The sequence below is a fragment of the Diadema antillarum genome, unplaced genomic scaffold (genome assembly GCF_040938485.1).
Source record: "Diadema antillarum isolate AM-2024a unplaced genomic scaffold, OU_Dant_1.0 seq00000460_RagTag, whole genome shotgun sequence".
Classification (NCBI taxonomy): Eukaryota; Metazoa; Echinodermata; class Echinoidea; order Diadematoida; family Diadematidae; genus Diadema; species Diadema antillarum.
This window is the reverse complement of record NW_027271431.1, coordinates 930,999-958,399: the sequence shown is the minus strand read 5'-3', so window position 1 is coordinate 958,399 and position 27,401 is coordinate 930,999. Positions and strand designations below refer to the sequence as shown.

At 40.9% G+C, this 27,401-nt stretch overlaps 1 protein-coding gene across 1 annotated transcript; it reads left to right on the top strand.

The window, feature by feature from the left end:
• The first annotated feature begins 366 nt into the window (after positions 1-366).
• LOC139733062 (alpha-N-acetylneuraminate alpha-2,8-sialyltransferase ST8SIA3-like) lies at positions 367-27,118 on the top strand. Its single transcript, XM_071643904.1, has 6 exons — positions 367-842; positions 1,251-1,398; positions 1,852-1,964; positions 25,110-25,199; positions 25,722-25,963; positions 26,702-27,118. The coding sequence occupies exons 1-6, from the start codon at positions 367-369 to the stop codon at positions 26,929-26,931; spliced, it is 1,299 nt and encodes a 432-aa protein (XP_071500005.1). The 3' UTR covers positions 26,932-27,118.
• Positions 27,119-27,401: the final 283 nt, after the last annotated feature.

The window sequence follows — 27,401 nt, the reverse complement described above, 5'->3', positions numbered from 1 at the left end:
GCAGTCTCGATGGAATTCGACCTTCGAGTATAGCTCACCAAGCAATCTTCCCGAAACATTGCTATGGAATATATACTTGTGCAAGCTTTATCATTAACTTTGGTAAAGACAAAGTACAACGATATAATCCAAGGCTGCCGCCAAAAGTCAACAGCGCTTCAAAATCCTGTAATGGTCCTCTGAGTTAGTTGCCCTGGTAATGGCGAAATCAGTATGTTTCAAAACATTTTGCTCATAATAGTTTCATTCCGTCAGACTATTCGTTGCATCTTGCCATTATGCTGTGGTAAGCCTTACTCCTGTGTATTTAATCTTGTAGACAGGTAGTTTTTCGACATATTGCGATCACAAAGGGGATAGATGATCATGGAAACAAAATCTGGAGTCTCAACGTTCCCGTGGAAGAGGTACGTCGCCTACATTCTCGTGCTACTCGTGTGTGTTTGTATCGTGCTGAACGAACAAGTTTCCAAATCGCATCAAAGTGGTCCCTTGATCGCCCAAAAGGAATCCAGATTTCGTCTGCTATTTCGATATCCCGATGAAAAGGACATTGGGCCGGAAGTGACTCTCGTGACATCGAGAAGCGACGACCAGGCAAGAGAGAGTCTAGGTCAGGGAAAACCACACGACTACGATCGAACGATATCGGAAGAATCGTGGCAAGCAGCAGGCGGTGAGCCTCGTGGCAACGAACGCTCCGCAGCAAACGTCAACGATTACGAGGAATCGATCGCAGATATCTGGCAAGAGCAGGATGACAACATAACTTGGCAGAAATACGAGGCTGAGTATCAGTCTCTGGAATGGATCACGAACGAGAGGGCATTTCAAGAATGGAGGTATGTAGTATCTGCCATTCCTATATTGGTGTTTCTGTTATTGTCTGTAGGTCTGTAGAACATAAATAAACATTTCCCTGCACGCCTCATACCCTTTGTTTGATTAGCGATTTCCTTGCTCTGGACCTATAGGCATTCGGTATTTGAAGTCTTTCACTCTGTACATTATCTTGGTTTCAAATATGAATCATATCAAGTTACTATTTTGATGCGTGGATGTATTCATCAATTATGAAATTAGAGGAGACAATTAATTCAACAACGCCACCTGAACCACAACCAAGAGAAGTCATAAAAGTTTCCATTAGCTCTTACAATACATAATTACAAGCATTAAGGGATTAAAGAGTCGGTTATTGGTCCGAGGTTATTGAACCTCGTATTCGCATCATATGTTTTGTTTTGCAGAACTGGTCTGGAGATGTATGGGGTAGATTCTCAGAAGAACTTTCTGGTCACGCACGATTCCGTGGGGCTGAAACAAGTTCTACCCTTCTATCTCACTAGAGAGCAAACGTACTCTGTAAGCGAGTACTTCCTGAAACTAATTCCAAAGGTATATAAGGTCTATTGTTTTGAAACAGTAATATTCCGTCTCAGTCCTTTTGTAAGAAATTCCTGTCTGATAATAATGAGTGTGAAGTTGATATCTCTGGTAGTCTATCAAATTTGTATACTTTGGAAGATTAGCATTAAATCACTTACAATAATTCTGTATTCACTGTATATCTAAATACACACACACACAAAAAAACTCTACATCGACAAGAAAACATGTCAGCCATCGTATATCTGTTGTACGGCTCTGAAGATAATGAAAGAGAAATGTCATTGTGTCATTGATGTAATAGTATGAATAATATGCTATACTTATGACAAGTATTTAGAGGACACGAAGAAAAAGTAAGCTTTTTCATATTTCCAGATAATGCTTGTATACCGTTGAGAAGAAAGAAAGCGATTATGTGGTTATAATGTCAATCCGTTGTCTGGTTCTCTTGTATGATAGGAAACGCCTTATGTTGGTCCAACCATGGGAAGGTGCGCGGTTGTCGGAAACAGTGGAATTTTGGAGAAGAGCGGTTGTGGAAGAGCTATCGACTCAGTCGATTACGTATTCAGGTTAAACATCAATACTCTGCGGAATGATTTAATGTATCCCACCTATAACTTCATTCATTCGTTTATTTCTTCCTTAATTCAGTCCTTTCTTCATCATTCATATGTTCATTGTTCATCGTTCATCTATCCATTGGTTGTTCATCTTCATTGGTTCATTCATCATTTAAAATAAGTTGTAATATTCCATGACTTAATTCATTTAATCTATTCATTCGATCAAACAATCATTCATCTGCATATCCATTCATTCGTTCCTATCTTTATTAGTTCGTCCATTGGTTCATCCATTCAATCAGAGACGTTGCCACTTTCCAAGTCAATGAACCCATGTCATCTACATATATATCTATTCATTGTATGCCACAAACTGTAAAATGCTCGCGTAGTTAGTGCCATGGGCATAAAATCTTGTGTCAATACACAAAATATGTGTCGTCGTAAAATAGAGCAGTGGAATAATAACAGATGTACGTATGCAAACAGACACATACAATGACACCGACATAATATATAATATAAGTAATTTCTTATAAAGCGCTATGTCCAGTTACAAACTACTCAAAGCGCTTTCTGCTCTCTCTTAAGAAAATAGAAAAGGTACAAATAAATAGTACATTACAATACAGTGCAATACCATACAAAATAATACAATACAATGACAACGCCTAACAGAAGAAGAAAACACACACACACAAAAAAAAAAAGAACCCTAATCATATGATTGAGCAAAAAGATATGCCTTGACATGTCGTTGAAAAGTATCTAGGCTGTGCATGTTACGAATATTATCCGGAAGTTTATTCCAAAGTGAAGGAGCCAAATGGAGGAAGGCGCGATCCCCGTAGGTTGTCCGAGTTTTGGGAACATGTAGCACCGTCGAAGACGAAGAACGTAGGCTGTAAGCTGACTGCTTTACTGTGACCAAGTCCTGAAGATACTTCGGAGCCATGCAATGTAATGCCTTGAAAACAAGGGTAAGAATCTTGTACTCAATCCTCTTCTTGACTGGAAGCCAGTGGTATTGTCTTAGTATTGGGGTGATGTGAACATTCTTCCTCACACGAGCTAGAACACGGGCGGCACTGTTCTGTACTCTTTGAAGGCGACAGATAGAAGAGTTAGGCAGACCAGCTAATACTGCATTACAATAGTCAATGCGTGACGATACTAGGGCGTGAATAACCTTGACTGCATCAGATTCAGACAAGAATCTGCGAATTCTTGCAATGTTCCTCAGATGGTAGTTGGCACTCTTACAGGCACTTGTGATGTGGTCATTCATATTCAATCTGTTGTCTAGGATCACTCCAAGGTCACGAACTGATTCCAAGAGCGACAGATTCTGGCCATTCAGGGAAATGTGCTCCATCTCAAACACAGATTGTTGGTGTCGGGAACCAATCAGGATCACATCAGTTTTGTCATTATTAAGTTTCAGGAAATTGCCACTCATCCAGTCCTGCATTGCCGCCAAGCAATCCTGAATTTGCCGACAACAGACCTGATCGGTTATTCCTGGCTTGAAGGCAACATAGAGCTGCGTGTCGTCAGCATAGAGATGATAGCTCAGGCCAAAACATCTTGCTATGTCACCAAGAGGAGAAGTATACATGGTAAAGAGGATAGGTCCCAGCACGGAGCCCTGCGGGACACCACATTCGATGTAGCACTGCTTTGATGAAGAATCCAACAAAGTAACTACTTGGGATCTCAAAGTCAGGTAAGAGTGGAACCATTTGAGAACGTTTCCAGAGATTCCAAAACGATGCGACATTCTCATCAGCAGCAAATCGTGGTCCACAGTATCGAACGCTGCGGATAGATCTAAGAGGACAAGGAGTACCATCTGTTTCTTGTCGAGGGCTAGGAGGATATCATTTGTCACTTTGACAAGAGCAGTTTCCACACTGTGCCCTGGTTGATATGCGGACTGCAGGTTTTCGAACAGATCATATTACAATGTACGTACGATTCTGCACATGCTAGATGAAAGAAAGATGAAAACTAATAGTTGTATATTCTGTATAGTAGAACCTGTGCGAAAAAACACTAACCAGTTCAGGTGGCAAGTTTTATATGCTCGTTTTTCACAAATTTGCAACATTCCAGCAACAATATATACTTCAGGGCAAAAAGAGCTTAGATGTCGCTTCGGACGACGAGATAATGACACGAATCAGCTAATTGGAATCACAACAGTGGATAAACAAGAAAGCAAGAAGTAGAAAAGCAGTTGAAATAAGAATGTGATAAAACAGTGTACGTACACATACAGTACGTGGGCAAGGCACGATACGTTTTCGGGCACCGTCTGATTTCAGTGCAGTTATCAGTATTCACGTGACTTTGTACGTGTATTATGTACGTATATATATATATATATATATATATATATATATATATATATATCTAACACAACGCCGATTATCCTTCCCTAAGGAGAGGAGGAAATCGCGTCCCGGGATGGGCAATGGGTCCGTTAATACATCACCACTCTCCGGGGTTAGAAAGTTTACATGAACCACCAAATTAAAGGAAGAATTGTTTAGATAGCAAAATAAAGGACTTGGAAACTTGCTTTATGAGGTATGTGTCACTTTATTTATTATATTCCAAACAATGGAATATAACCAAAATGATAAAACATATCCAACAATCACATTTGAATTCTCATGTTCAACACTCGTACATAGCAAATTACCTGTGTCAATAATTGACGAGTGGTACATGTAGAGAAGTCACAATTGTCTTCACTGGTAATATATATAGGGGGAAAAGCAGGATAGGGAATGGGAGGGCAATTAGTATAAATGAAAGGGGTTAAAAGGGGTGAATTGAGTACTCACATGCAACGCGAGAGTCCACGAAAAAATAAATGAAATAATTTGCGAGATGCGCTGCAGTCTTGACTTGGTTGCACTTAATTCAGTTGGGTCGATTCGCGATTCTGGCTCCTCCGGAGCATTCAGGACAGGAACAATTCAGGAACAACTCAGGAACAATTCAGGAACACATCGGGAACAAATCGGGAACAAATCGGGATCAAATTAATTTCTGGAACACATTACTTGCAGGACGGTGACGTACATTTAGAATTGCACTTGTGCAAATTCAAGTCCCGTTTCATCGGCTCGGCGAGACGTGAAAAGTTCCCTCTATTTTATTGGTGACTCGATCGGCGGGAAAAGTCCCTTTCTCCTAAATATTGGTGACTCAATCGGCGAAGATCAGTTCCAAAACTTTCTGCTTTCGCAGGGCTTACTTTATTTCAGTTGGAGTCCAAAACTTTGAAGTATTTCTCGCTAAGGGGTTAGTACATATTACTGGCGATGAAGTAGGTGTAGAGGACAGGAGATGGGGCGGCCGAGAGGGGGATGAGGGATGCCGAGAGTGGGAATGGTAGCCGAGAGTGAGTCGGAAGGGGAAAACATGGGGGATTTATACTTCATTATGCAGTCATAATTACTCCGCCTTAACTGGGTATATGCAAATGAACTAACTAATCCTGACTTATTACTGGTTCCCTTCTCCTAAATATTCTTTTGGGGGAATGGTCCTAGAGTGCTAAATTTGAATATAAAATCTCCATTGGTCAGTTTATCATGATGGACATGTCATGTCACGCATCCTTTGTCCAAAAAGTCCTGACTCTTCAAAAATTGAGCTTACACAACATTTTCTTTGTATTCCCATTGTTTTATAAAGAAGAATAAAGCTTGCACAAAACTGTCTTTCAATATGCATTGACTCTAACAGCTCAGCATTGTCCACGTCCGGAACTTAATAGCCGTAAATAAGTCCATTCCCCAACACGTGAAGCAACAACAAGGGACTACCCTACCGCTCAAGGAAGGGGAGCAACCTGAAAACAACATACCGGGCATATGGGTCTACTGTAAGCATGGGTTGGCTAGGACAGGTGACTCCTTGTCAGGGCCGGATAAAATCAGCTAAGCCTGTTCACACACTATAACTTTTGCTGCATCCATCATAATAACCTCTAGCCTATGTAATTTGGGTGCACTATAAAACATGGGAACATTCACACTTCAAATATAGAAGCCCGATAACCTTTCTAAGTTGGGGAAAAAGGAGTAATAGATGGGTTAATTTTGGTCCTGCTACATCTTCCCCCCTGCCAGGAAAAATGTCGTCCTCGACATTCGCTTTAAAAATAACATTCTTCATAAATCATTACATTTACCAAGTGACACATACAGCACCTACTAACCAACTCTATTTACATTATGCGTAAACGCAAGACATGTCCATTCATATTACTACACACCGTATTGACTTCCAATAAAAGAAATCAAAGATGCCTCTGGCCATTACCTCTATGAATAGGCTCAGCAAAAAAACTCAAAACATGGAATAATATATTATACAAAACATCGTACGCATTATAATCACTCGCACGGTGGCAATTACGAGGATATATGCCAAATCAATTTTTTGCTACCTTTACCCATGCTTCAACCAGACACCAGATGTAAAAAAAAACTAGTTTAGTAATAAACTCAAATTTGATCAATAAATATCTTGCATGTCGAAAATTCTGCAATAATGAAATATCAGATATCCTGATTTATGAAATAAAATTCTACCATGAGCTTTTATCATTAAACCCAAAACTTGTTTAAAAAAATCAGTTAAACAAATTATAAACCTAACATCAAAATAAAGATTATTTCAATTATTTCTGAATTGAACTGACATCAATTATCCTACACATAGTTAGGATACTAACAAAACAGAAAAATCAGACTATATATATTTCTCTTAACGAGACTCAGCGTTTAACATAGCGTCCAAAGTGGAGCTAAGTCATAGTCCCGGTTATAAGACTGTATTACCAATTAAATGAATATCTTTAAGTGAGACTTGTCAGTAACATAAAAAAAGAGAATCTATTTACAATATTTACACTAACAAAATGCCAGCGAGTAAAAACAACCAGCTATAAAAAGAGGTGAAAGTACAAATTAGACGTACCTCTCTCGTGTGCACTACCCACATGCTCATCAAATATTTTAGGTTAATAACCGTTTCAAACAAAAATCAAAACATATGTCATCCAATGAAGTCTCATCATTGACATACTAAGGAAACAAATATTAACGAGATGAATCAATGAACTAACATAACGACCTATTGGCCAATAATTTCACATTACACCAAACAGCTCCTATATATCATTACTGTTTTCTTGAGAGCATATCAACTGTTTGCTCGGATAAATCCTAATAAGGTTTATCATGTAAGCAGGACAACCCTTGAGCGTCCCTTTTCTCTTATTTCATCACAATTATTACGGCCTTGTGTACAAATAGAAACAAATTAAATGTGATACGTTGTAACCATCACTAGTGCAAATACTATTATTCACATCTTCACAACTAAATCAATGTTTTACGAGCCAAACCATAAATGTTACTTTACCTATAGCCTCAGCCGGTAAAATCAATTAGAGCTCAAAACACAAAGCTAACTTACTCGCCAGCCTATATCAAATAAATCTAAATTTGATCCAGTGTGCGTGACGACAACAAAATTGATTGCATTCATTGGAGTACATCAAACCAATTGGTAGTTTTCTTTTCTACCTTCCTGAGTCTCCATTTTCCTAACAATCCCTTCGTCTTGCATCCTGAACTTTGAACAAATTGGTGTTTTGCGTGCGCGTTTAATCTCAACAAACTGTTCCTTTATGCTAGGAAACGATGACAGCAAAAGTACCGACAGCACCAATCCAACACTCACAAATACCTCAGTCAGTGAGAACACCAGAAACACAATTTTCACAAACATCAGAATTATCAAGCCATACAAAACAAGACAACCTGTCTCATTCTCAACAACTGGTTGAATTACCTGGCTATGATAATACGCCAACCTACTAGGGGGATGCGGACACCTTTTCGACCGTCTGGGTTGACGATCCTCCTCTTCAAGAGAGGCGGTCTCTTGCACACCTTGCCCTGGAGAGTCTGGTACCTGGGTAACTTTGGGAATCCCAGGGGTATCGGGAATAGCAGAAACCTCATGTGTTTCTTCTTCTAGAGGGGTCTCAAAATCTACGGTGTCTACACCCGAGGATGCACCCTCTTCTATTCCTACTGCTGGGATATTCCAGGCCGTTACCTCATTTTCCTCTACGTCATCATCGACGGGATCATAGGTTTGATTTTCACTGTTCTCATTTACCGGGGGAATCCTTCTCTTGGGGGAGGGGCGCTGATTATTGGGGCGAGTCTCTCTTGAAAGAAAGTTACACGGGAATAAGAGATTACGATGCAAAACTCGAGTTTTCCCTGTGCCTACTTCTGGGCGGACCTTATATACAGGTATATCGGCATTCGGCTGCTCAATAACTACGTAAGGAACCTTACCCCATTTGTCGCCAAGTTTCTGTTTACCTATGACCCCTACATTTCTGATCAGCACACGGTCACCTTTCTCGATTTTGTTTTCACGTGCACGCTTATCATATGTGACCTTATTCCGAACACCGGCTTTATAGTCCAGGCTAGGCTCCATAGGAAGTGCACCTAACCTTGTTTTTAAATATATACAATGTTTTTTGATGGTTTCTTGTCAATTCGAGGGTGCTGATTCCAAATCCGATTGATGCCACTCGCGTAACCTTGAGCATTTTCATCAAAACGCAAAAATCCAAAATGGCCGCCAGATATGCTAATTTGGCCATGGTAATCCCAGTTATGTCAATTTTATGACAAATTATTCCATCAAAGCTCTTTAAATTTTTGTTCCTTGAGTAATTCTACTTGCACATGCAAGAAATTTTTCATTTGAAGAGGTACATTTAGCATTTTAAGCTTATTTTTAATTCAAAATGGCCGCCACTCCTATACACATGTACTATATGAATGGCAAAAAAAATATGCATAGAAATAGAAGACGAATTTTCAGTCATATACCTACGCTTTTATCAAGTTTTGCATGTGCAATGCAAATCTGATGAGTGTCACTACAAAACAAGCAAGCAAACAAGCAAACAAACAGAAAGTTTATTATTTTTAGGCTTATTATATTCTTCTTAATACAAAACTTCAATATGGATGCCACTCATATACCCCTGCACAATATGAACGGCAGAGCGTGTGAAATAAACAAATTTTCTCTTTTTTTTCTGTCACTCAGGTACACTGTTTACCAATTTGTGAGCTGATTATACATCAGAAGGTTGTTACTAACAGAGGCTGTTTTATTTTTTGATGCAAACATCCAAATTTGCTACCTCAATCTGAATTTTTCCCTAGGTATTTGGAAAAATCCACCAAAACTTGAAATGACGCCAACATCAAGATAGTTTATCAGGAATTATTAGATATGAACATTTGATACTTACTTGCCTTGAGATGTTCAACATCAAAATATTCATTCTGATTTACTGAATTAAAAGGCTGAATCCTAGATGATGACACAATTTCCCATTAACTGTCCTGTTCTACATTATCTAAAAGCGATTTTATACAAACTTTTCAGTCCCCTCATCCGAGAAAGAACATGAGGCAGGGGAAAGTGGAAAAAAGGGACCACCTCACTTCCTGTTGTCAAATCTCTGAAATGAAAACAATGCCTCAAAATGTTTAATGTTAACCCAGATGAATTATATATGGTAGATGAATTTTACCACCGTTTTTTTTTCGGAGTGAATGTGTTTGAGTATAGGCCTATGATGTCGAGGGGGACTCTGAGATCTGTACAGTGCTGCCTCATTCTGAAAGCAGTGTTATAACAACTTCACACTGCTTGTCTTTAATCTTCAGCATTTGCAGATTCAGGATTGCTCTCGGTAACCAGACCAGCTGTGTTAGGACTCTGAATGATGGCCTCCTTAATGGTGGCCGTAAACTAACTCCACTAGAGGTCTTTTTAATATATATGTGGTGACATTACATTCACTTCACGTAGGAAGTTTGCAGATGATCTTGCCTTTACGTCTCATAGAAAGTCCTTGGATGACATGAGCCGAGTACTGACCCATCTCAAGACAGTAGTCGAGTACTTCATCTTCTGGAGACTTTGCCCCAACCTTTATAAGATTATCATCAGACCCATGCCTTCCGTCTTAGTAACCATCTTGCCAATGCTATGTTCAAGGTAGCCCTCTGTGGCAAGTCTTCCAAGCACAGGCTAAGGAAGTCCACCCTCCTTCACTGGCACTCGATCCTTCTCCCTCACACTGGAAGGAAAGGATGGCAAGTGTCACCAGTGCCGTCAACGCATACCCTGACCTTCCAAACACGATAGCATGGGGGGGGGGGGGGACATTTCATGAAGCGTTTTGTCTGACAAATTTGTCTGACAAATTTGCTCTCAGCCAATCAGGTGCAAGGAATTATTTAATAGCTTATAACAGTTTGTCAAAAAGAAAATATCTGACAAAACACTTCATGAAATGCCCCCTTGAACAACCTGCCATCAATGCGCCTGAAATCCCACAAACCTAGATTTCCCTACTGTAACTTGAAAGCTTTGGCCCCAAAACAGGTTGGTGGTGCAGATGCTGGTCTGATGTCATCTCTGATACCACCCAAGTTACCTACAACACTGTCTCTGGCCTAGCAACAAAGCCATAGGGCGGTGGTGATCAAGCAAGTCTTCATGTCTTCATCCTGTTTCTATGGCAAAATCGCCCTCTGACCCCTGAGGAAGTGCTGAACATCACCAGATGTGGTTGCAATTAAAACAATTGCAGGACTAATATGCATCTTTAGCCTGAGAATTCTGCAAATTTGGGGCTGATGTCGCCTGCTGCTAAACATGCAATTACAGGGTTCTTTAAAGAAAATAAAAATGACAGTTTTAGTTTTAAGACAAGACTGAATGAGATCATGATGTCAAAGTGTATATTATTATCAACACCTGGGAACTGTGAGAGAACTGAAAGAGGTATCTCACATTCCTCCTTGGTTGATGTTTAATGAACAGTTTGTACGGTATTGCCTTAAGACAGTTTCGTGTATGCCTTCAACAGTTTTTGTTGTTTTAATTCAAGAAGAAAATCAGGTTTGCTCGATAATATCAAGGCGACACTTTGGAATTAAATTATATCAAAATGATGGAGGTTATGATCCATTTCGAACTCGCCTCAGGACTGCTCCCTCCCCCCCCCCCCCCCAACTCCTTGCTGGAAAAAAAAATCTACAATGTAAAGGGTTTTTAGTTGTGTCATTAATGTCCGATGTGTTTTTGTCTGCCACTATGTATCTCTGCACTTACTGTATAGGATTTTCTGTACTTTGTTAATATGGTTTTAGGGGAATGCATATTACAAGCTTTGCTTTCTAGCTTCCCCTCCATTTTCAACATTAGTTGATAAATACCATGTATCTAGGCTCCTTAATATACTGTGTTAGTATTACATTTTTATATTCAACCTGCATGTAGAATATGATGATATATTGATTCCTTGCGAGACCTTTAGTGAACTTATGTTGTTGAGACTTTTGTTGAGACAAAATGAAATATATAAGAAATTGTGTTCAACATCGTAAGGTTTATGAATATCAAATGCTCATATATGTCGGCCCCCTATATATTGTAAGTGGCACCCAACATATTGCACATGCAACACTTTATGATAGCGTAGGTACGGGACTGGAAATACAGTAAATTTGTTCTATATTTCCATGCATATGTTTTACCATTCATACAGTACATAAGGATAGGAATGGCGGCCATTTTGAATAAAAAAATGAGCTTTAAATGCTAAATGAACCTATATGAAATGAAAATTCGCTTGCAAATGCAGATGGAGTAATTCTAGGAACAGAAATGTACAAAGTTTGGTGGAATAATTGGTCATATAATGCACATTATTGTGTTTATGACGGCCGAATTAGCATATCTGGCGGCCATTTTGGATTTTTGCATTTTGCCGAAAATGCTCAAGGTTACGCGAGTGGCATCAATCGGATTTGGAATCAGCACCCTCGAATTGACAAGAAACCATCAAAAAACATTGTATATATCAAAAAACAAGGTTGGGTGCCTTCTAGCCTGGACTATTATCGCTGCGCTCTGCTGCGAGTTTGTATGCATATGATAGTCTGTCTCGCAGACCCGCGACATATCCTGGCGCATTATCGTGTGATGCGTCGTCATCTCCAGCATTGAGCCCTAAGTACATATCAATGGGGAGGCGGGGATGCCTACCGTACATAAGGTAGAAAGGGGAAAACCCGGTAGTGTCATGTTTTGTGCAATTGTACGCATGTATGAGAGGGGCAACATGGGATTTCCAATCGCTTTTCTTTTCTTCTGAAAGTGTCCCGAGCATACTCAACAGGGTCCTATTCATCCTCTCACAACTTCCATTACCCTGGGGATGATATGGGGAGGTCCTAGATTTTTGTATACCCACTAGTTTGCACAGCTGCCGAATCACACCAGACTCAAAATTTCTCCCTTGGTCTGAGTGCAGACGTTCCGGAAAACCATAACGAACCAAAAAGTTATCGAACAAAGCTTTGGCAGTGGTGCTCGCAGTTTGATTTCGTGTAGGGACAGCTACAGCATATCGGGTAAAATGGTCAGTAATGACGAGAATATTGCTATACCCTCCCTTTGACTCCTCTAACGTGAGATAGTCCATGCATACTAATTCCAGGGGTCTGGTAGACTTTATACTAACTAGGGGGGCAGTGTTATGTGTGTTCAGAGTACCCTTCCTGCGTACACAGCGTCCACAAATGCTGACATGACTTTTGACGTCCCGACTCAGAAAAGGCCAATAAAATCGATCCCGGACCAACTCAGTTGTCCGCTCTATTCCGAGATGGCCTGTTTCATCATGTAGGGACTTTAGGACTACTTGGCGATACTTCCTAGGAAGGACAAGTTGCCACACTTGCTTGTCATTCACAACTCTTCTTCGGTAAAGGATACCATCCCTCATGGCCAACCTATCCCATTCCCTCAACAACATTTGAACTTCAGTTTCCTCCCTTTTCCTTTGACCTACAGGGGGCAGGGCTCCACTTTCAACGTATGTTATCACCTTACTGATAACCGGGTCCTTTCTTTGTTCTTTTGGCCAGTCTGGGGGTTCATTCGGAAATGTGACTCTGGATACGTCGGGGGTACACATGCCTTCCCTTTCATCATCACTGTTTTCGACTAGTTCTGCGTACGGGCTGTCATCAACATCTACATGCAATGCTTAATCTATCACCGCATGAACTGTGTCTTCGCAGACGGGGGCTTCCCCGTTGGACCTACGGGGCTCGGACTGCGCATGCTCTGTCGGCGGACGGCGAGAGAGAATATCAGCGTCAACATTCGTTTTACCAGATCGATATGTCAATTTCAGGTCATAATTTGCAAGGGCCGCTAACCATCTATGCCCCGTGGCATCGAGTTTGGCTGTTGTGAGCACGTATGTTAATGGGTTGTTATCGGTGAAAACGTGCGTTTTATTGCCGTACAGGAAATCATGGAACTTTTCGGTCACAGCCCATTTCAGAGCTAAAAATTCCAATTTGTGGGCGGGGCAGTTTTGTTCACTTCTGCTTACAGATCGGCTTGCGTACGCTATTACTCGCTCCCTACCTTCCTCGTCAAGTTGATATAATGCAGCCCCAAGACCGGTCGTACTCGCATCCGTATGGAGTATGAAGGGCTTTGAAAAGTCGGCGTATTGGAGGACAGGGGGGCTCACTAGCTTTTCTTTTATCTCCCGGAAAGCATCATTTTGTTTCTTAGCCCAGACCCAAGGGGGAGGGGCAGCAGGGGATGGGGTCTTGTGTTTACCTTTTCCCTTTCTCTTCCTGGGTCCACCGAGCAGCGCATTTAAAGGGCTGGCTATCTTGGCCAGATTTGGAATGAACTTCCTGTAATAACTAGCCAATCCAAGGAAAGCCCTTAATTCTTTGACATTTTGTGGGGTGGGCCAGTTTCCGATTGTCTCTGTCTTTTCCGGGTCAGTTGCAATCCCTTCTGCAGACAAAACATGACCTAAGTACTTGACACTTGTCTGCAAAAGTTTGCACTTTGTTGCCTTTAGCTTGAAGCCATGCATGTCTAGTCGCTGAATAACCTTTTCCAGATTTGCGATATGCTCTTCGACAGTGCGACCGAATACGATAATGTCGTCTAGGTAGACCACGCAGCATGAATGATTCAACTCGCCAAGGCATCGCTCCATCGCGCGCTGGAAGGTGCTCGGGGCGTTACATAACCCGAATGGCATTCTATTGCATTCCCAGAGACCGAGGGGAGGGGGGAGTACGAACGCGGTTTTGTGTTTGTCTGCCTCATTAATCTCTAACTGCCAGTACCCCGACTTCAGGTCTAGCGAACTGAACCACGTGGCGCCCTGCATCATTTGCAAGGTTTCGTCTATTCTGGGCAAGGCGTACGAGTCACGGACGGTTTTCTGGTTCAACTTTCGAAAATCAATGCAAAATCGCAACGAGCCATCTTTCTTTCGTACCAAAACAACTGGGCTTGCATAGGGCGAAAATGACTCTCTAATAACGCCTGCCTGGTGCATCGATTCGAGGTGTTCGCGCAATTCAGCATAGAGTGACGGGGGTACCCTCCGGTAGCGCTCCCGAAAAGGCTGTGGGTCTGTCAGGGGGATGGAATGTTCAATTATCTTACTGTGTCCTAAATCTGTATCAGACTGACTGAAAGCATGAGAATACCTCCCTACCATCTGTTTAACTTGATGAACTTCACTATCAGAAGCGGGGGAATCGGAAAAGTCAAGCCCTTCTACAATTTCATCTACATTATTCTCCCCCTTTGTTTCAGTTAGCTGTTGAGAATGATTCTGAACTTGACCCTGAACTTCACATAAGTACAACTCACCCAAAACCGTTTGGCGATAAACCCAAATAGGACTATCAGTCGGATTTTGGACCAGCACAGGTACTCTATTTGTTTTCCTTCTCTCTTCATCGATGGTGATGACATTTTGACCTATGACCAAACCAGCTGGTAGTCTAGACTGAGCCCGGGGTTCTACTGTGACGTCATAGACTCTACCAGAGATGGGGAGGGGAACTTCTCCTTCCAAAACAACAGCTTGTTTGGGAGGGATTTTAACTGCACGCCTGGCTGAATTTCTGACGGTCCCTATCCTTCCTCCCGAATTGACCCTTACATGCACCTGCATACTCCTGTATACCAACTGCCAAACTGGGTCAGCATGATTTTCCTTCACAAAATCCTGTCCACACATTGACACTCCTCTATTCATACAAATTTGGATGACATTTGTCCCAACACACAACAGTACCTGTTGGTTGTATGGAGTGTTCGGCACAATCAAAATTGGTACATCAAGTTCATTATCCTCAGGTAGGGACCCTGGGAGAGAGAGGGATAGGTCTACATAACCTAGGTATGGGACCGGTTGCCCATTCGCTCCTTCAACTCTAAGTAGATCATCAATGCTACAAAGTGGGGCATGAGATAAATGTTTGTCATAGAATGATTTCGACAGGGTTGTGATCTGAGATCCCGTGTCCACCAAACATTTACAATTATACCCATCAACAATAGCTGTAGTCTCATTAGCTGTTCCTATCATTCCAATTGTCTTTTGAGGGGGGCCCTGGGTCACTGACTTCTGCCGGTTCGATAGGCCTACTGCCCGCCCCGCGGCAGAGGCCCCATCCCGTTTAATGGAAAACTATTGGGGTGGGGTGGAGGTGGGCGTGGGTGAGACATGAGACCCATGGATGGCGCAAAGGATTGAGAGGGAGGGGGAGGGGGTCTTGCTCGGGGTTCCCGACATTCCCTAGCATAATGTCCAAATTGTCCACAATTGTAACAAGGGCCGGGACGGTGATTACGTGAATTGGGCCCAGAGGATCTGAAGCTAGATGGTCCCTTATTCATGCTGGCTAGTTCTATCTCCTGGAGCTTTTCGCGTAGCTCCTTCACCTCTTTCTCTAGGGCTGATTTATTCGGCCGTTCGACCTGGGAGGCGTGCATTCCTACACGACTGGGGCGGGGGCGCGGAGATGGGGAGTGAAATTTTTGGAAATCCTCGGACTCCTGTTCAACCTGCCTGGCTATGCGCACAAGTTCATCGAAGTTCTGGACAGACTCATATTTGTGTCTTATAGACTGTTTTAGAGTTTCGTTCGACAATCCTTTCCAAAAAACTACGCGCAGGGTCTCATCCTTTGCTGATGGCGAAATGCCGTTTCGCTGTTCAGCGCGATCGATGGAGAGCTGTAAGCGGGCACTAAATGTTGTGATTGTCTCATCTACCCTTTGCTTTTCTGAGTATAGTTGTTGGAGCAACACCGCCCCCGACTCCACTGTACCGTAGAATCCCTCTAACTTGTTAACTACATCATCCACGGTGGCCTCCACTCCCATATTTAGTACTAGTTGCCCTGCTTCACCCCGCAGGGATCGGCGGACAAGCCTACCCAGGGTGTGTGGGCTGCACCCCTCCTCCCTTTGCAGACATTGTACTTCATGCCGCCAAACTTCGAAAGATACTTCTCCTCCCTTCCCTTTGGGGTCCCCCGAAAACATCGATAATTTTACGGGATTCTGGATCATTGTTTGTGTTGTTACTACAGGTGAGGGCGCCGGGTCTACTTCAGTTTTTAAAATCAGGTGCGCTTTTGGGACATCTAGCACATCCACTCTATGCCCGCCCAGTTCCTTGCCATTTAAATCCTTTAAAGCCTTTGCTGCTTGTTTGTGATCTGCGAAAGCACAGTGTGCATTCCCTGTTCGCTCTCCCGTTAGCGAGTCCACCCCAAATTTAATGTGTGTGACATCCCCTACTTGCGCTAAAAATCCCTTAAGTGTCTCCTCGGTCACACCCGAATCTATTCTACGCACCAAAACTATGCGGTCCCCCTGCAAATTTGCCATTTCAATAAAATGAATTAGGGGCCGGAAAATTAATGGCAATCGAAGATGAAAAGAAAAAAAAGACGATGGGCCGAAGACAGCAAACAACTAAATTTACACAAAATCTATATAGACCTTGAATAGGACGCAATAAAGCATACAAAATAAAGCAGCAAAGCAAAACAAACAAAACAGCAGTTATGAATTCAACACATTATCACTCATCAACACACCGCTATAAACAACAGTTGATTGATATGGTGCGCTAAACTCTGCTGTCATCTTTTTCCAGTGCATGAATTAAATCGACTAATTCATCGACAAATGTGCAAAATGTACCTACTTTTCTATAGAGAGAGAAAAAAAAAGAACCATCGCACACGACTATGTAATTTTACTGAAATAAACTGGGCAATCCACTTTCACGCACAGTAAGATCAAATTCAGACTTGAGTACTAATTCGGTGACCAATACATAGTATGAAGATGAATGAAATCATAATCAACTCTAGATAGTGACCATCAAACGCACAATCTTTAACCAAAATAATGAATAAAATCAATCACACAAAAGTTAAAATGTTCAAATATCAAAATTAATTCAGTCAGACAAATCAAAAGAGGGGGAAAAGTAATCCTATACAAGTACTAAAGTTTCCAAGTTCTCGTGTATGCAGGGAAACTCAAAACCTGCCTTTTAATTTTTTTTTCTTTTTTAATATTCAATTGGCTATAACCAAAATTCTAAAATAAAAGGGTAATTAGAGCATCGTGCTGATCGACGCGAAGGTCGTGAGTTCCGTCTAACACAACGCCGATTATCCTTCCCTAAGGAGAGGAGGAAATCGCGTCCCGGGATGGGCAATGGGTCCGTTAATACATCACCACTCTCCGGGGTTAGAAAGTTTACATGAACCACCAAATTAAAGGAAGAATTGTTTAGATAGCAAAATAAAGGACTTGGAAACTTGCTTTATGAGGTATGTGTCACTTTATTTATTATATTCCAAACCAGGCGCGCCGGAAGCAGTTTTGGATTGGGGGGGCAAACATTGGAGGGGGCTCAAGATTAGACCATGCATATGTTACACAATATACACATGCACACACACACACACACACACACACACACACACACACATACACACACACACACGCACACACATCTATCATATATATATATATATATATATATATGATATATAAATATATATATATATATATATGTATGTAAAGTGGCGTACGGTGGGTCGAAACATGGGGGGAACCATAAAGTAATTTTGACGATCTGTATGCTTGTGCGTGTGTGCGTGAGCAATAATGGGACTACAATACATTACGGAATGTGATACATTCAACAACGCAGTCATTGAGGAACATTGTGAGTTTTCCTTATATGGATTATGGAATGACGGTGTGAAACGATCGACAAAGTGTATACTGTCAGCAACATAAGGTGAATGGCATAACAATAAAATGCGAGCGAGCGAAGCGAGCGAGCTTGAAAATTTTGATATTCTACAGTTCCAAAACTGGGGTTTGTAGCTATATCTTTCACTTTGGAAATTAATGGGGCGGCGCATCGGGCGCAACTGCTGGCAAGTACTGGCAGCAACATTAGGAGAATGGCACAACGATTCAATGCGAGCGAGCAAAGCGAGCGAGCTTGAGAATTTTGACATTTTACAGTCCAAAAACTCCCGTTTGTAGCTACATCTTTCGCTTTGGAAATTAAGGGGGGGGGGGCATCGGGCGCAACTGCTGGCAATTACTGGCAGCCACGTTAGGAGAGTGGCATAACGATTCAATGCGAGCGAGCGAAGCGAGCGAGCTTGAAAATGTTGACATGTTAGTGTCCCAAAACTCCCATTTGTAGCTATATCTTTCGCTTTGGAAATTAAGGGGGGGGGGCATTGGACGCAACTGCTGGCAATTACTGGCAGCAACGTTAGGAGAGTGGCATAACGATTCAATGCGATCGAGCGAAGCGAGCAAGCTTGAAAATTTTGACATGTTAGAGTCCAAAAACTCCCGTTTGTAACTATACCTTCCGCTTTGGAAATTAAGGGGGGGGGGGCATCGGGCGCAACTGCTGGCAATTACTGGCAGCGACATTAGGAGAGTGGCATAACGATTCAATGCGAGCGAGCGAAGCTAGCGAGCTTGAAAATTTTGACATTTTACAGTCCCCAAACTCCCGTTTGTAGCTATATTTATCTTTCGCTTTGGAAATTAAGGGGGGGGGGCATCGGGCGCAACTACTGGCAATTACTGTCAGCAACATTAGGAGAGTGGCATAACGATTCAATGCGAGCGAGCGAAGCGAGCGAGCTTGAAAATTTTGACATTCTAGAGTCCAACAACTGCCGTCGTAGCTATGTTTTTCGCTTTAGAAATTAAGGGGGGGCGCACCGGGCTGAACTGCTGGATGCGAGCGAGCGAAGCGAGCGAGCTTGAAAAATTTTGACATTTTACAGTCCAAAAGCTGCCGTTTGTAGCCATATTTTTTCCCTTTTAGTCATATATATACATGTTTATTTTATTTTCTTTGTTTATTCATTTATTTTTATTATTATTATTATTTATTTATTATTATTATTATTATTTTTTTTTTTTTTTTTGGGGGGGGGGGCTTTTTGGGGGGGCAAAAATGCGTTTTGCCCCCCCACTTTTTGGATTGGGGGGGCGGCCGCCCCCCCTGCCCCCCCACTTCCGGCGCCTATGTTCCAAACAATGGAATATAACCAAAATGATAAAACATATCCAACAATCACATTTGAATTCTCATGTTCAACACTCGTACATAGCAAATTACCTGTGTCAATAATTGACGAGTGGTACATGTAGAGAAGTCACAATTGTCTTCACTGGTAATATATATAGGGGGAAAAGCAGGATAGGGAATGGGAGGGCAATTAGTATAAATGAAAGGGGTTAAAAGGGGTGAATTGAGTACTCACATGCAACGCGAGAGTCCACGAAAAAATAAATTAAATAATTTGCGAGATGCGCTGCAGTCTTGACTTGGTTGCACTTAATTCAGTTGGGTCGATTCGCGATTCTGGCTCCTCCGGAGCATTCAGGACAGGAACAATTCAGGAACAACTCAGGAACAATTCAGGAACACATCGGGAACAAATCGGGAACAAATCGGGATCAAATTAATTTCTGGAACACATTACTTGCAGGACGGTGACGTACATTTAGAATTGCACTTGTGCAAATTCAAGTCCCGTTTCATCGGCTCGGCGAGACGTGAAAAGTTCCCTCTATTTTATTGGTGACTCGATCGGCGGGAAAAGTCCCTTTCTCCTAAATATTGGTGGCTCAATCGGCGAAGATCAGTTCCAAAACTTTCTGCTTTCGCAGGGCTTACTTTATTTCAGTTGGAGTCCAAAACTTTGAAGTATTTCTCGCTAAGGGGTTAGTACATATTACTGGCGATGAAGTAGGTGTAGAGGACAGGAGATGGGGCGGCCGAGAGGGGGATGAGGGATGCCGAGAGTGGGAATGGTAGCCGAGAGTGAGTCGGAAGGGGAAAACATGGGGGATTTATACTTCATTATGCAGTCATAATTACTCCGCCTTAACTGGGTATATGCAAATGAACTAACTAATCCTGACTTATTACTGGTTCCCTTCTCCTAAATATTCTTTTGGGGGAATGGTCCTAGAGTGCTAAATTTGAATATAAAATCTCCATTGGTCAGTTTATCATGATGGACATGTCATGTCACGCATCCTTTGTCCAAAAAGTCCTGACTCTTCAAAAATTGAGCTTACACAACATTTTCTTTGTATTCCCATTGTTTTATAAAGAAGAATAAAGCTTGCACAAAACTGTCTTTCAATATGCATTGACTCTAACAGCTCAGCATTGTCCACGTCCGGAACTTAATAGCCGTAAATAAGTCCATTCCCCAACACGTGAAGCAACAACAAGGGACTACCCTACCGCTCAAGGAAGGGGAGCAACCTGAAAACAACATACCGGGCATATGGGTCTACTGTAAGCATGGGTTGGCTAGGACAGGTGACTCCTTGTCAGGGCCGGATAAAATCAGCTAAGCCTGTTCACACACTATAACTTTTGCTGCATCCATCATAATAACCTCTAGCCTATGTAATTTGGGTGCACTATAAAACATGGGAACATTCACACTTCAAATATAGAAGCCCGATAACCTTTCTAAGTTGGGGAAAAAGGAGTAATAGATGGGTTAATTTTGGTCCTGCTACATCTATATATATATATATACACTGTAAAAACATCGGTGTTAGATTTAACACCACGGGTGTTAAATCTAACACCGATCAAACTTCAATAAAGGACCACACCCACAGGTGTTAAAAATGCACTGTGATGGTGTTGACAAGTGTTCACCTGACACTTCGTGGTGTTAATTTGACACTGTACCTGGTGTTATTTTGACACTGTACTGGTGTTAATTCAAAAATGACACCACATGGTGTTGATTTGATATTTGTTGGTGTTAATATCAATGGTTTAACACCCGTCCAGCTTCAATAAGAGACCACACCAGCTGGTGTTACTTTGGTGTAAATTTATTTGCATATTTCTTCAAAAATCTAGTATTTCAATGTAAAATTCGTGATCGTCTTGTTTCAATCAAAAATCAACAAGAAGTGCAGTTACTAAGAAACTCTTCAAAAAACAGTTTAAAATTTGGAAATGACACCCAGAGGTGTTAATTTAACACCATAAACGAGCACCGAAAATTTAACACCAGCTCGGTGTTTACTATTTAACACCGGACTTTTTGCAGTGTATATATATATATATATATATATATATATAAACCAAATATCCTATGAACTTCTATTAAGGTCTATTTAGTTTCTCTGGTGTCAAACTGGACAAGAAACTTTCACAAACAATATACAATTCTACTCAAGAATGAAAAACATACTTAAGAAAATTAACACTGAGAATAAGAATAAGATTGAATGAAAACAGCCATCAAAGGATGTGAAATTATATTTACATTTAGACCGATCATATATATATATATGTATATATATGTATGTAATATGTATATATGAATGTGGTTGGGATTATGTGTATATGCATCTACTCATACGTTTATGATGCTTAGCAACCTTGACTTTATTATAGAAGAGAACTCAATCACGTCTCACCCATACCGAGAAATATCGTGTCATTTCATTTTCGCATGGGTTCGCAAAGTTGATTACTACGTGCTAAATGTCAGCTGTCGAGCAGCACAAATCGCACAAGTCCACGAGCTCAGAAATGCAATAAGTGCTGCGGGAAGTTCACGTCTGTCTTGCCCGCGGGCACCGGCAGATGCACCCATTGTCCGTATTATACGCTTGGCCGTGACTCTTCCTGAGCGTATCATTCGCGAGAGGTGTTTACATTTTAGCTTTCAATGTTTATAAATGCGTGGGACTAAGACGTGGCACGTGGCGTCTTGACCTTCTCCCCCTTTCCCTTTCATCTCGTTATAGGAGGCAAAGACTTACCCTCATGTCAATGCGAGGTTTATTTTGTTTAAAGCATACCTAAATTATGGATGCCTTCCTCGTTGAAACCCACTGGGGAGTTAAATTTGGCTGGATCGCGCGGTGGGTTGGAAATGCCCTGTAGACGGGCACTGCATTTCGGACACTTTCCTAGCAAAAAGGATTTCTCTTCGTCGTGATTTTTGAACAACCGTGCTGTAGTAGATGCGGAGGAATATATTCGCAAAGTTCACTTCTTTTGCAACTCTTTCTCTGTTGTTATGGTTTTTCCCTTTCTTCACTTCATTGCAATTTTGCGCAATAGACCTGAAATGTCGAGAACAACCAAAATCTTTTATTACTTCACAAGTTAACGCCTACTAGTATTAGTCACATGCCTTGAGATTGCACAGTCTCGAGATCAGTGTAAATTGTTATGCTACCATATCTTATAATTCACAGATCAAACTGGAGATTATTCCGTTCGGATCCAGTAGAATGTATAAACATGAAGCATAGGTATATAACATTGGTATAGACACAATTACAATCTTTATCAACTATTTTCTATATCAACTGGAATGCACTGCTTAATGTTGTTACGAAATATCAAGCGCAATTATACTACTCAGCGGTAGATGATCTAGCAGTTTGTGCTTGTCGTAAGATGATGACGGTAGTGATGTCCTTTTTATACATGTCCTTAATCCGCGGCGCCACTTTGACACACGGACAAGCAGGAAATAAACGTGGACCGGATTATGATGTTTATCTTTCAAGGGTCTCATCCTGTGTATATAAAAAAAGTAGCCAACAAAGACTTTGGCTGCTTTCAAGGGAGGAGAGACCGAACACAAATATGGGAACGTATATATAGACCCTGAAATGACTGTGGAATAAAAAGATGCAGCGACTATGGTGCGATGGGGAAATGGTATAATTACCACAGAGGTAGAGGATTTTAAGAGACCCGGAAGTGTGTGGAGAAGGGTGGTGCGATTGAATCGATACATTCGAAAACCACACCTAACTCAGCCTGCTAGAATAGATTTATAGAGTATAATACTATGACTACATACGCCTACGAATAGAATCCCCATCAGCGAATTGTTATGTGTATCGAAGCGTACGCTTATCTGTAATGTTCGACTCCATTCAAGATTCTTCAGCTGTGTGTGTACTTACATAAAGATCAGTATAAAATTCGTTACGGGAATTCTCAAATATTTTCGCACTATTTTTGCAAAGAAAACAATTATGTTTACTGGACCCAGATACTGGAATGACCTCCCGCAATATATTACTTCTTCCTCATCCTTATTCACCTTCAAACGCAAACTAAAACGGCTATTACTTAGTGGATACACACTACCCGGCTCTTAGCAACATTTTTTCAATACCCCCAGTCTTTTGTCTTTGTCCGCAGCTCCAAGTTATTTAATGATACCGTTATAGCACTTTTTTTGTAAACACGGCGAAATATGTACAGTCTCGTTTAAGCGATACTAAAGTATTCATGTGGTTCGATAGTTCGTTCTTAATACTGATTTTGCACTGATACAATTTAAGTTGGTCGAGATAAACATGTCTGTTCTCCGTATAATTTCATGCCTATAAATTCGGGAACCTACAGTTTTTGCAAGCATCATTGCTTTTATGTAGGCCCCATCATATTTCTGACATTGATTTGTGATATCCTCAGATGATAATGACCATTTATATTTGTGTGTAATGTTTGTTTGTCTTTTTTTTTCAAACATAAGATATGGTTGTATATATTTTGTACTTTTGTTTTATTGTCAATCATTTTGTAATCCCATCACTGAGAAAGTGGAAATATGAAATAAACTTGAAACTTGAAATATAGGCCTACGAATCTGGCTAGCGTTCCCATTGCACGAATTCCCACACTAACGGCTTTTTAAAAAGTGCTGCAAGAAACGAGGCTGTTGAACTTTTATGAAGGATTGAAGGGGAAATTCAGTCTAAATATAAGTTAGTATGGTAAGAAAGAGTAAAACATTACGAGTTCAATGGTATAATTTTGATCAAAATCGGATAAAAAAAGGAAGTTATGATATTTTGAAGTTTCGCTCTTTTTGAGGGAAACAGTTCTTGAACAGTCAATATGAATATGCAAATGGAAAAGTGAGCATGTCATCCCCTCACAACTTATCATATAATTTGTACATAAAATTTTGAAATTTCCAGTTTTTAATTCAAACACAATTGTGCCCGAAGCTCAAATCCTCGTATATCTAACTGATCACTATTCTGAAGTTATTCAACAAGGAATAACATCATGTTTCAGACTTCAATGACAGAAACATTGACTTTTCGTCATTTTTTTTTGTACACGATCAATGGAAAATATTGTGATGATATGACATGGTTTGTTCACTCATTTGCATACTTATATCCACTGTACAAGAACTGTTTTGCAGATATTAGCAAAACTTCAAAATGTCTTAACTTCCTTATTTTTCATCCGATTTCAGTCAAAGTTTTACCGTTGAACTCGTAAGATTTTACTCTTTCTTATCAAATCAACTTATATTTGGACTGGATTTCCCCTTTAACTGAAAATAAACTGAAAATTATAGCCTTTCATTATGGAAAGCACGTTTACATCACGATATGGTAATAATACAGACTTGTAAAACCTTATTCATTCTTCATCTCCAAAGTTTCAAAACAGAATTGAGACTGTAGATATGCAGGTTTACTCTTCTGCAGTCAAATACATCTCTCAATAAATGTTCACATCGAGTTCATCTAAATTTCCTCTTTTTGTTTCACTAGATGCAATGTTCCGCCCTTGAAGGGTTACGAGGAGGACGTTGGATTGAAGACGAATCTAACCACCATGAATCCAAGCATGCTGGAGTTCGAGTTAGTATTATTTTCTCCTGTTTGATTCGGTCAACGAGTCCCATCCTCAAAACTCTTCCGGTTATGATCTTAACACTTCAAGAATATACATATTTTTCTCCATAAATTCTTATTAAAAGTACGACTGTTTCAAATTATGACCTGATGACTGTTAGTTTGTACACGCGCATATTACACAATAATCAATTATTAATATTTGATGTGATATGATTGCATTTCAACTATACACTCGCAATTTCACCATTTTTTCAGATAAGTAAGATTTCTTTGTTTACCGTGCTAAACAGTTTGATAAAGATGACGAGAAGTTGTCAATGCAATTATCTGTCTTGGAGACAACAGTGATCTTATCATCCCGCCGTCAATTCAACACAAGCAGATAGCTCTCATAATCCAGGCCACATAATGACGATAATGCATGATGACGTTCTACGAGCGTTTAGTGACCATAATGAGTTTAAATGTTTGTTACGTTACTCAAGCCAAGCTAATGAAAGCCATCTTTATTTGCATGTTGCTAAGTTCGCAGGGGTCAGCGTCCCTAGTACGTCACCACGACGAAGCCTACAACGTCGTCCTGGAGCCTTACAACGGGGTTCTGGCCCTACCCTGCTTCAGCCACATGTTCTTTCTACGTCTGTGCTTTAAAGCCATCAAGCAGTACTACCGCGAAAACGCCAATATGACGCTGATGCATCCCGAGCACTTCAACACCGTCTGGGATTTCTGGAAGGATAGAGGGATGATGAGTCTACCGTCGACAGGTGCATAGATCATAATTGCATCAGCATATGACATCCATGTTTGAAAGAAGAAAACGTGGGTACATTCTACGTTTCACGTTGGGTAGGCGCGTGGCTTAAAAAAACAACAACAAATTGTGAAGAAGTATAGAAAATGTAATAAAAGGGTAGATATTAAAAGCTCGTGCCACAACATACACTATTAGTGTTGACGTCAATACTCACATCTGATTGTTGGGTTTCACTAAGATTAATTGGTATCGTGGAAAGAGACCTTGTAAAGTTGCGAAGTTATTAGACCTGTTTATATAAGATTATGTCTCTATATGAGAGATTGTAAAGCAGGAAACCTTACTGAATTGGCTTAATTTGCCCGCAATGTTTTTTTTTAAGATTAAGAATTAATGGATGAGTGGATGAATGAATGAATTGATGGACGGATGAATGAATGAATAGATTAATGAGTTAACAAACAAGGGAATAGATCACTGAAAACATGACCTTTTGGACATTCTGAAATAGGCTGTTATGGAGTCCATTTGGCCCTTTGTCCCAAAAGGACTGGTCACGGCACAAAATTAGTAGTCTTGTTGTACAGTTTTTTAAACTTTATATTGACAATGAATGTTCATATTAATCATATAGGGCTAGGGTTAATTGTGCAACGTCTTGAGCATACAGTCAGCTGCAACTGCTCGTCTGACAATGTCAATGTTGCGTTATCTCCAAAGTTATGTCTATCATAATTCATTGGTCTAGGATTCTACATTGTCAACGTAGCAGTCACGCTGTGTGACAAGGTGGACCTCTATGGTTTCTGGCCTTTCTTCAAGACCGGTCTGTCGGGGGCTGCCAAGGAATTGAGATACCACTACTATGAGGATGGTGCGTGGCGCCAGACGCATGACATGCTCGGGGAATTCAACCGCCTCTTCCAGCTGCACAAAGATGGGGCGTTGAGGATTCACATCGGGAAATGTGCGCGATGAATTTTCTCCCACTCCACCACTATGATCCTGTTCACCAGTCTGTATTATAGATATCCGCCTTGAAGGATGACGTAAGATTAAGTAAGGTTTACAGTGGATCCAACGAGAAAGGTGCGCATTTCTACTTGTGAGCGCGAAACCAGTGGTGTTAAGAATACACTCGCGTCTTCCTTAAAGTAAGCTTAAAGTCAGCAACACACATAAAAATGAAGAAACAAGTGGAATTATCGATTTCAGTATTATTGCTAATAAAACGGCCTCACTAGAGGCTTGAGAGGTATTGGTCTTCCGTTTCTCTCTCAGGATCAAAAGGGCATAACTCCGCACACAAGGTTATGGCACAGACCATGCGATTCAACACTCCAATATAGCTTCCGGGAAGAAGAAGAAGAGGAGGAAGAAGAAGAAGAAGAAGAAGAGGAAGAAGAAGAAGAAGAAGAAGAAGTAGAAGAAGAAGAAAAAAGAAGAAG

What these genes read in the sequence shown, in the direction of transcription:
- LOC139733062 (XM_071643904.1), top strand. Translation starts at nt 367, where the DNA reads ATGGAAACAAAATCTGGAGTCTCAACGTTCCCGTGGAAGAGGTACGTC. An exon ending in TCAGTCGATTACGTATTCAG is followed by an intron (nt 1,965 to 25,109) that starts GTTAAACATCAA and finishes TTGTTTCACTAG; the next exon opens with ATGCAATGTTCCGCCCTTGA. An exon ending in GATGAGTCTACCGTCGACAG is followed by an intron (nt 25,964 to 26,701) that starts GTGCATAGATCA and finishes TCATTGGTCTAG; the next exon opens with GATTCTACATTGTCAACGTA.